Source organism: Bos indicus x Bos taurus, chromosome 14, assembly GCF_003369695.1.
Source record: "Bos indicus x Bos taurus breed Angus x Brahman F1 hybrid chromosome 14, Bos_hybrid_MaternalHap_v2.0, whole genome shotgun sequence".
Taxonomy (NCBI): Eukaryota; Metazoa; Chordata; class Mammalia; order Artiodactyla; family Bovidae; genus Bos; species Bos indicus x Bos taurus.
Genome location: NC_040089.1, coordinates 20,251,301 through 20,262,150, shown reverse-complemented (window position 1 = coordinate 20,262,150; position 10,850 = coordinate 20,251,301). Strand labels below are relative to the sequence as shown.

Genomic DNA, 10,850 nt, shown 5'->3' with positions numbered 1-10,850 from the left:
TTCTTGAGGGGGGGTGTCCCAATGGTCCCCTCCATCCTGCCATCCTCACCAGCCCCAGGGTGTTTCAGCGGGGCACCTGTGCCCTGACTCACCTGGGGCTGGCCCTTCCTGCAGCAGAGCGGACCTCACATGGGCCTGGCAGACCTGTGCGAGAACAAGCCTCAGACAGGCTCCTGACACCCTTGCCGCCCGGCAGGCGCGGGAACACGTCCCGACTCTGCCCGATGTCCACGTGATGAGGCATCTGTAACCCAGATTCAAGGGTTTTCCCTTGAGTGAAATACTGTACAACTCTTAGAGCAGATTGTTCACATACACACTTAAGCAGGTCATCCTGTGCCGTAATTATCAACCAACAAACAAACACCAGAATGCCTCCAGCCCCCTCACTGTGCTGAGCAGACTCTGGGTGGAGCTGAAGGAGGAAGTCAGTGCATTGGCATCTGGGTTTTCTCAAGGGGGTCGCGTCCCTGAGAAAGTGCCTCCTGCAGGAAACGGGCTGGGAGGGGCGAGAAGAGCTCCTTTCCCAATAAACTGGCCAATCTGAAATCAAAGTGCTAGTCTCTCAGTCGAGTCCAACTCTTTGAAACCCACCCCATGGATTGTAGCCTGCCAGGCTCCTCTGTGCATGGAATTCTCCAGGCAAGAATACTGGAGTGAGTAGCCACTCCCTCACAAAACAGAAGTTCAGAAAGTTGCTCTGGGTTTATCCTGCAGTTCACAGTTTGTGGAGGACTCTGATGCATATTCATATTTTCCTGGCACCCATGAAAACTGCTTCTTTCAACATAAAGGTTCATCTAAATTCCTTTCTCTGGTGTTTGAACCAGTGACTGTTGGGAGGAAGGTAAAGGGATCCTCCACAATAGCGAGGCAGCTGGGGCCCCGCCCTCCCTGCCGCCTCACCGCAAGATTAAGAAGTTATGTGCCAGACATGCGCCTTCCTCTTGCAAGTCTTGACTTCAACTGTTATTTTTCCACTTGTTTTTTTTTTTTTTTTTCTCCTAGCACCTGTTCGAATCAAGGGTAGAGTGGTCTGATTGCAAATTTGTTCTTTCCTTAATTTTTAAGCAAGAGGTGGAAAGGAGAAGAGATGCTTGAAAACATGGTTGAAATGTCGTTTTTACAACCAGCCACTCTAGTGTATTTTTAGACTCAATACCGTACACAAAATCAAGGTGTTTCTGCTAGTTGCCCGGCTAGTATAGAAACTTAACCAAGCGCTACAGAGGAGGCACCCTTTCCTTAAAAACGCCACACAGGAGAGTGGCAGAGAGATGATGCGGTGACTTTATACTGAAAAAGGCACCACAGAAAGCAAATAAATGTTTGAAACTATTATCCCTAAGGGCCCATTCACGCTTTTTTCCATTAAAAAAAAAACAAACAAACCACCTAGTGATGCATGATAAGATAGAAGCGCTTCTCAGAGGCCTCTGGGAGAGCGTTCCAGATTCCCACGACAGGGACCTTAGTTCATCCTTCCCTCTCATCCTGGGGTCCCGCTTCTCCCTGGACGTGGGTCCTTCGGGGGCCACAAAGCGCTTCTTTCAAGCCCCGATGTTAACAAGTGACACGACCGCTTTATTTCCCGAGGAAGCGCCCTCCTACCCCCAGCCGCCGGGACACGAAGCGCATCCCCAGCGCGCGAAGCGGACGGGTCTCGACCCGGGCTGCCCCCTTGCAGGCCCGCGGCTCACTCACTGGGGCTTTGTCCTCGCCGCTACCTTCCTTTTTCAAAAGCCAGGAGTGAATTGCTCTGTCCCTGTGCGCGCCAAAGCTCTCCAAAGCCGCGAGGCTCCGGGAGCCCAGAGCCCAGCCTTCCCAGCCGGCGCGGAACCCGCACCTGAAAGCCAGGCCCGGCGGCGGACCCAGCGCGCCCGGAGCAAGGACGCCCGGCTCTGCGCTCAGGAAGGAAAACGACCTCTCCCGAAAAGACTGAAGCACTTTTTTCCTCTCCACTGAAAGCCCGGGGCACAGCCCATTTTGAACCAGAATAATTTAGTCTGACAACAGATTCCTCCTCTGCTCACAGCTGGCCCAGAGGGAGGAGCTGAAATCTGAACCTCTCGGCTGTGATTGGACCCTTCTCGCGAAAGAGAGGAAAAAAAGGCCTCCCCGCCGCCACCGCGGGCTCAGTCCGCGAGGAGCCCGCGACCTGGCGGCGCCGCGCGCGCACCTGCGGGGCAGAGATGCTGTAGGACCGCGCGCCCCGCGCCCAGCGCTCCGCGCCCCGCGCCGCCGCCAGGATGCCGCGCTCCTTCCTGGTCAAGAAGCATTTCAACGCCTCCAAGAAGCCCAACTACAGCGAGCTGGACACACACACAGGTAAGGGAAGGCCAGATGTCCGCATCTCAGTCTGTAAATAGGTAACGACAGGGGTGTGCCGCCGCTCGACTTTGATACTAAAGAGCAGGACACCCAGGCTGTCTGCTCCCGAAAGAGCGGTCCTTCCTCAGATCGTTCGGGCTCGGGTTTAATTCAAAACTTCCACACTCTGAGCTGGCGAGGAGAACTTCCCTGGGCTCTTGCGACGTCACGTTCCGCAGCGTGTACATACTTGCATAATGAGGACGTGGAAGCTGGGTGAGGCAGTGCGTGAACGTTGAATTATTGCCTTTTTCATGTAATAAGGCTCCTTTCCTCCAGAAAGAGGCTTGATTTACGCCAATCCTTGTACTTACCGGCGTGAGCCAAGCAAGCAGCCCACGCATAAGATGGAAGAGAACTTTTCTGTATCTTTAGAAAGTGGGTAGGTTTCCCTCTGCGCTCGCTGGTCGCAGGGCTGGGCAGCCCCCCACACTCGCTCGTATGCGGGGCCAGGGATTGGGGGGTGCACAAATGAGCCTTAAGCGCAGTGACCGCGAGCAGCAGCGGCGGAAAACTTATGTCCTCCCAGCGCCTGACTGCTCCTGGGGAGTCTGTCTCCTCGTTCCCTGCGCGTGCAGCCTGGCTCTTCTCTGCGCTTTCACGGTGCCCTCTGTCTCACGCCCCGCTCCTCTCCTCTCTCCGCAGTGATTATCTCCCCGTGTCTCTACGAGGGCTACCCCGTGCCTGTCATCCCACAGCCGGAGGTCCTCAGGTCGGGAGCCTACAGCCCCATCGCCGTGTGGACCACCGCCTCTCCCTTCCACGCCCCGCTGCCCGCTGGCCTCTCCCCTCTGTCCGGATACCCCGCATCCTTGGGGCGCGTGAGTCCCCCTCCTCCGTCCGACACCTCATCCAAGGACCACAGCGGCTCCGAGAGCCCCATTAGCGACGAAGAAGAAAGGCTACAGTCCAAGCTTTCAGACCCCCACGCCATCGAAGCTGAAAAATTTCAGTGCAATTTATGCAATAAAACCTATTCGACCTTCTCAGGGCTGGGCAAACACAAGCAGCTGCACTGTGACGCCCAGTCCAGGAAATCCTTCAGCTGTAAGTACTGTGACAAGGAATACGTGAGCCTGGGCGCCCTCAAGATGCACATTCGGACGCACACCTTACCTTGTGTCTGCAAGATCTGCGGCAAGGCGTTCTCCAGACCCTGGTTACTGCAAGGACACATCAGAACTCACACTGGTAAGAGAAACACATAGTCAGGGTGTCGCCGTCCAGCAGAAGGAAGCTCTGGGCTGGCTGTCCGATTTGCCTTAAGTGGTGACACAGTACTTTTGATGATGTATGTTCGGTTTTAGCTACTTCCTGACGGCTCAAAAAGTCGTCAGAGCACAAAGGACTCTACTGCTTGCTAACAGCCTCTGCTCCCGAGACTGCAAACAGCATTTAGACTTTGGAAAGTTAGATTCAGGAGGTTTGGTCTCAAAGATCAGTTAGCAAATCAGGAGAGATGTGCTTGGACGTGTGTTCAGTTAAATGTCTCCCAATGATTAGCAAATACGGATGTTGTTCTCCCAATCAATTGATTAGGCAGACAGACCGATGAAATTTTTGGTTCTTGGGTTTTTGTTAGCTACTTTCTTGCCGTGCTGTCTCTCACCCACAGCAAGTTGGATAGTGAGAGCTGAATTTGCTTTCCGTTGTTTGCTTTTGTTTTGTTTTTGCTGCTGAGTTTTCTATTCCTAGCACAAAATCACCCTGCCAGGAGCGGGGGCACTCACCCAGGCTTAGTCATAATACAGAAGGAGGGAAAAGGGGAACTGTTGGGAAACCTGGGGAGGAGCTGGCCGTTAGCTGCACCTGCCGAAGAAGAGAGCTTGAACAAGCCAAGTCCTAGGACAACAGGAATTATTTCTGCAGGACTGGCAGCAGCAATTATATATTTTTTAAATTTTTTAAATTGTATTTTTTTTAAGTGCAACTTTCACATTTGTCTTAAAGGGCCAGACATTGAAACAAATATCGATTAAGGGGGATTTGAATCAAGTTTTGCTCCTTCTCATGCTTTTGGCAAAGTGTGAAGATTGCTCGTAAGCCTCTTCTGGATCTGCATTTCCTCTGAAAACACTGACCATCTTTCTTTCTCCCCACCCCGCCCCACCCCCCAGGGGAGAAGCCTTTTTCCTGCTCTCACTGCAGCAGGGCCTTCGCAGACAGGTCCAACCTGAGGGCTCACCTGCAGACGCACTCGGACGTCAAGAAATACCAGTGCAAGAGTTGCTCCAAAACCTTCTCGCGGATGTCCCTCCTGCACAAGCACGAGGAGTCTGGCTGCTGTGCGGCGCACTAGTGACACAGCCCCTGTTTACTCGTGCAGACGCCTTTCTTGTTCACTTGTCACGCATTTTACTTGTCCCTCCACCTCTGAGCGACAAGTAAAAGTCCTAAGGCATTTTGTCTTGTGCTGACAAACCCGAATAATATGTATAGACACACACACACACACACACACACAGCTGCCAGGGCAGGGGATTCCATGTGCATCAGATTAATCCTTTCCATGTGAAATTTAAAATGACCGTGTATTTACTGACCGTTAGATGGAGAGGATAAAAGACAAGAATCTTGCTCTTCTGAGATGAAGCAAAAAGCACATTGCATCTTTCCTTACTAAGAAAGAATGCAAAGATTTACTTTGCTGCCAAAGCATTTCAACTGAAAAGAACAGTGTTGCCTTGTACGGGATTTGTAATAGATTTTCCTATAGGACAAGAATCTGCCAGACACTATCTCAGGTGCCTTATAAAGTATTCCAAGTTCACTTTATTACATGTGTCATGTCTGGTCACCATCCTTGAACTGAAGCCTACTTTGTTACCTGTCGTACTTTAAACTTTGTTTTTGAGGGAGAGAGGGAGAAGGAAATAGAGAAAGAACAAGAAGGAAAAACACAAGAGAATGTATTAAAAGTGTTTTTTTCTTCTTTTTTGGCCAATAAATAGTATGTGCCTTTGGGAGTCGGGAAAGACTATTTTGAACATTCCTGGTGCATACTCCATGTCTTATGTTTTAAAAGATTTTTAATGATTTTCTAAAATCAACTAAAGATGGGAATAAGTGCAACAAAGGATTTTTAGAAACTCTGTGATGTACTTAAACAACTTTAAATGCATACAACAAATGCAATCCACAACTGCACCCCTTCTAGCTGTCTTTTTAGTTAACTGTATAGTTGATGAGTCCATGTAAATTTGTGTTTATTTTTATATGATTGAATGAGTTTTGTATGAAAGTGAAAAGTTGTCTATAGCCAATGCCTATAAACAACCTGAAGACTTGTGAAATTTACATTTCTTTAAAAAAAAAAAAAACAGTTTTCAAGGTTCTTTTTTACAATAAACATTTTTGATTTAAAATCTATTGTTTGTATGCTCTCAGAAACTTTACTTACTTCATAATTAGTTCAAACAACTATATAAAGAGCTGCTTCTTTTGTTAATAAGAGATAAAGTGAATGGTGTTCATTATGAATATCAACTGTTAGTTTATGTGTTCGATTATAGTAAAGCCAGTAATTTTTTTTTTACTCTTAAGATAATACTGTTACATTCAGAAAGATAACATCTTACTGGGAGTTTGTTAGCATGCCTCTTTAACAAAAATCACACCTTCTGAGTGCTAAGAATATTCACCTTACTGATAGTCAAGAATATCTTTCAAAACTTTTTATTTTTGATGACTTTGATTGTGTTGGCTTTATGAAATCAAATTACAGTCACTGGTTGTAATTAATGTCTGCCACCAGAACAGTTTAAGGACTTTAAAAGAAATGTCATTAATGATATATAAGAAGAAAAATAGAGCATCTGCATGAAAAGATCAGGAAAAAGATTTATTTATAGTAGTAGACTTATAAATTACACAGGTTGGAAAATTATGTCATTCAAAGAAAGCCCCACATCTAGTGGGTTAAGACAATCAGCAGTCTGACAGGTGCATGGCTAAGAAAGAGAAGAGCGGGGTTTCTTTTTATGGTATTTTGAAGAGGCCCCCACTCAAACCCACCTACAAGCACATGCTTACCAAACACAGTGGACTGGCTCACAATCAGGATGCTAAACCACCGTCACAGGCGCTGTGACAGTCACCACCCCATGTATTTAAATCCAGACTCAAACCCATGTTGAGCAGGGTTCCTGCCACCATTAATCACGTCTCTCTGGTTTGCTCAGAACTCAAAGAATTATTTTTCCTTCTAATGTCCTTGTGATACAAACAAAAGCCAGAACCAGTATCTCAAAGATATTAGCAATACCAACATATCCCCTAGATGTTCAGATACATCCCAATGTATGTTACATTTAAGATTTAGCCGACATATAAAAAGAGAGTGTGTTGACCAAAAAACCCCTCAATTTCATATTGTTTAATTTTTTCTTATCTCAGGACATAGCTCTCAAAAGCAAAATTATTTGAAGAGCAATTTATAAATGTAACAGCGATGGCTGCTGTCTTATCTGGGGCATTCTAAAGTCAAGAAAAGACTGCTTTAGTTTGTGTATGTGGTGTATAAACGATGCCCAGAAGCTTGCAGGCCAGGTAATAAGTAGAAATGTCTCACAAGGACACGTGTAAGTGAGGCAGGCAGCATCATTGTGGCCTTCTCGTTGGTCCTCCCAGAACCACATGACTCGCTTTCCTTTCCTGTCTGTAGATCTGCTGGCATCTCCTTTCCTGGTGTACAAAACACAAACATTATTTTCTAAGGGGAAAAGCTATTCTTTCGTTTAATTTCCTAGTGAAGAATTACTGGTATAATATGTTTGCAATATTATATACTTTTTGCAGTACATATAAAATGTGTATTTCTGCTTTGTCCTCACAATTTTCATTCCATTCATGATTTAAATATTCTACTTTCATTAATGTCATGAGTTTGAAGTACAGTACATCAATTAGATATTGAGATTTTCTATAGGCATAACTCAGTAATTTTTAGAATTTTCAGCTTTTCTATGAGGTCTTTGCACATCCTGTAATACATAAGACCTGGTTTGGATGTCACATACTTTGAATACTTCCCCAAATTCGATCTTTCTGAAAGAGTTGTATCATTTACAATGTGGTGCTAATCTCCCTGAAGGGCGGTTTCTCGAAACCTTTTTCCCTCACTAGACAGAGCACCTTAAAATAAACTCACAGCAGCCAGTACATTGTCTAGAACACAGACATTAATGCATGTTTGTTGAATGAATAAGTGAATTAAAATAATAGAAATTGGTGAAAATGGCCTGCAGACCTAAAATACATTTAACATATTTCCCTTTACTGCAAAAAGTCTTGATAATCTTTGAGAGATCCTCTAGGCAAATGTGCTGGTGAGTCTCCTAACTTAGTGATGCCAGCCTCCCGCCAACAGGGCAGATGCTTCAAACAGGGGATAAGGGGCAAGTGCACCTAGACCAGGTTTGATGGACTTTCTGAGAACCTGAGCTTTGAAAACTATGGTTTCAATAAACAGGATGTGTTCTAAGGAGCCTACTCAGGATCCATCCTTGTTCCCTATAGTACGAGACAGAGTGGCACAGTTGGAGGAGTCCCAGCTTTTATTTTCAGTTTATATGTTTATATTATTGGTTTTATGTCCTTCTGCAACCTAACCCCTCGGCACCCCGTTTCCTGAAGTTTCAAGGAGGATGAGACCCGCGGGGTCACAACCGCGGCCCGACAGTCTCGGGCACGGTGTCCGCAGTGCTCCCACTCCACACACAGCCAAACCTGCTCCCTGCTCAGATGTCCCTCACCCGGTCACCTCCAGTGGCCACAGTGTCTCTGTGCAGCTGGTCTTTTACGGCTACAAAGATTAAACTCCGAGTTTGGAAAACGGAGCCAGGGCAGCAGAGGTCACGAGCTGCAGAACTGAAATCCAAACCCGAATTCTGCAGCTTTCCAGACCTGCTTCTTCCGCTGCCCTTGGGAGGAAGGGCCTCTGGAGCATCCGGGTCGTGGGCACCCGTGTCGCAGGCACACGGCAGGCAGAGGCCTCTGGAAGCCCAAGAGGACGTGCTCCTAGATCACACAGCACAGGGCTGAGCTCAGGAACCATCGTAACTCGGGGATTACACAATCACGTCCAACAATCTCCAGAGGCATTTCCCAACTCGGCTGGAGAAGCCCTGTTGGCCCCACTTCCTGCAGGGCCGCCTGGCAGGGCCCGCTCCCCACGGCTCCCCTGCGCCCTCCTGGGGCCACGAGCCATTTCCTCCCCCCACCCCCACCCTGGCAAGCTGGAAGGCAGCTGGTCTCCATCCTCGGCCGTTAACACTTCATCTTCTGAAGGCCACTACGGCTCCCTCTCACACCCACACTCCTCACCCGGCTTTTATCTCCAGAGACAACAAGGCTTCCAAGGCAAACATCCTTTCTTTCACCACTAAAATGTGGACACTCCAGGGTAATGAGGCAATTATAATTGTGAAAAGTCGAAGGCTTCCCTGGCTGACATCCACTTCCAAGGAGTTGCTCCTAGTTTAGATACGGGAAGTGTTCTGAGCAAAACTCACTTAAGAATGAGTGTCCTGTCATCACGGGGAGCAAGGATTCTCGAGTAAGACGGCTTTTCTCTCCTTCTTGTCTTCCCACCGGGGGCAGATGGAGAGCAGAAAGACTCCCCTCACCTGAGACAGACACACACAGAGGGGAAAATCCTCTCGTTTCATTTGCATTGGTAGAAGTACATGTCCACAACCACAGGGCCTGAGCTCTGGGCTAAGTGAGGGCCGGCCCCTCAGGCCTCCAGGAAGTAATCATTACCCTGTGGACGGCGTGCACGGAAAAAGCAGCGAGCCTGGCAGGACTTCCGCCCTGGCCCCCAGCCAGACCCCAGACAATGAGCGATCAGCAGAGGAAACGGCCCCGCATCCCTGGCCTGGGACCCCAGAGAGGCCGGCAGGGTATTTATAGCCGTGAGTGGGAAGGCTGCTGCCCACAGGAGGCGGTGCACTGGTACAGCCTATGCACTCGCTCACTGAGGTAGGCTCCTCTGCTTAAGATCCACTCAGCCAGTTGTTTGGGAGATGATCTGTGAGTTATCACTAACTAGTTTTCTTAGACAGCGTCGGGGTACGGTCAGGATGGGGAGAAGGATGGATGACCTTCTCCCAGGGTTTGTTCTGGGCTGGAACTTGACCCACCCCTCCCAGGGAAGAACTTCTGCTTCTGCAGAATCAGCAGGTAGCAAGAGCTGGTTGTAGAAAGTGGGAAGAAAGACTCAGGCAAAGTGAAATAGTGAGACATTCTTCTAACAAAGACAATGAATGAGCATCATATTTCTCCTGAGTTCCAGCTTCTGCCTGTAGACGCTCAGATGAGCAGAGTCGGAGCTCTCCTGTGATGCATGAGTTTTTTATTCAGACTTGGCAGAAAGAATGGTGAAAGAGGCTAAGGTCCTCACAGCCCCCACCTCTCAGATCTCTGTGAGCTGTGGTCATCCTGGGGTCTGGGGTGGGGCAGGGCCTGGGAGTCTGCATTTCTAGCTGGCTCCCAGGTGTTAGGCTGACCCTTGAACATCACCCCACAGTGTCAGGCTGTGACCACACTCAGCTCCCAGGCCCACCAAGATGAGGGTGGTAAAAACAGGACTACACAGATGTCTAGTGAAGCGGCTCCTCTCCTCCAGGCCACCTGATGCAAAGCACCAACTCATTGTAAAAGACCCTGATGCTGGGAAAGATAGAAGGCAGGAGGAGAAAGGGGTAACAGAGGATGAGATGGTTGGATGGCATCACCAACTCAATAGACTTGAGTTTGAGCAAACTTCAGCAGATAGTGAAGGACAAGGAAGCCTGGCATGTCCATGGGTTGCAAAGAGTCAGACAGACTTAATGACTGAATAGCAAAACACACACCAGCTGCTTCCACTCCCACTCCAAGACTGGGCCTTGCTATCTGCAGAGAAGCTTAAATGTGATTTTAGCCCAAAGGGAGAAAACCACCCACACTGGCAAGGCTGATGGGGCAGGTCCAGCCTGGACTGCTCCCCTGGCCCTCAGGTAGGCTCCTACCTGAGTACCATGGAACTCCTCTAGGAATGCTCACAGCCAGCTTGGGGAGCAACTGCACAGGCTTCTCCTGCCCAATTACCTTGTATCTTTTACAGACATTTGACATCCTGCCAAGTGGAAATTAGTTGATGTATTTTTTCTCTAGTTCCTAGGTTACTTTTACTATGTTGTTTTAATTTAATTACGTATTACTTACTAATACTTACATAAAATTTCAAATAGGCACTCTTAGGAGAAAATGATTTTTTATAAACTGATAGCAAATAATTCTTTTCTCTGTTAATTTTTTTTCCCCCATAATAGCCAAACTCATCCAAAATACAATAAAAGGATGACTGACAATTAAACTGAGGATCATTTTACTCTCTGTCTATCATTGAATAAGGAATATATAATAATAATCAGTTGATCCTTGAACAACACAGGTTTGAATTGCATGGGTCCATTTATAAATGCGGAGAAGGCAAT

At 47.8% G+C, this 10,850-nt stretch overlaps 1 protein-coding gene across 1 annotated transcript; it reads left to right on the top strand.

The window, feature by feature from the left end:
• Positions 1 to 2,100: 2,100 nt before the first annotated feature.
• SNAI2 (snail family transcriptional repressor 2) lies at positions 2,101 to 5,739 on the top strand. The gene is made up of 3 exons (XM_027560953.1): positions 2,101 to 2,328; positions 3,016 to 3,561; positions 4,488 to 5,739. The coding sequence occupies exons 1-3, from the start codon at positions 2,250 to 2,252 to the stop codon at positions 4,667 to 4,669; spliced, it is 807 nt and encodes a 268-aa protein (XP_027416754.1). The 5' UTR covers positions 2,101 to 2,249; the 3' UTR covers positions 4,670 to 5,739.
• The last annotated feature ends 5,111 nt before the right edge of the window (positions 5,740 to 10,850 follow it).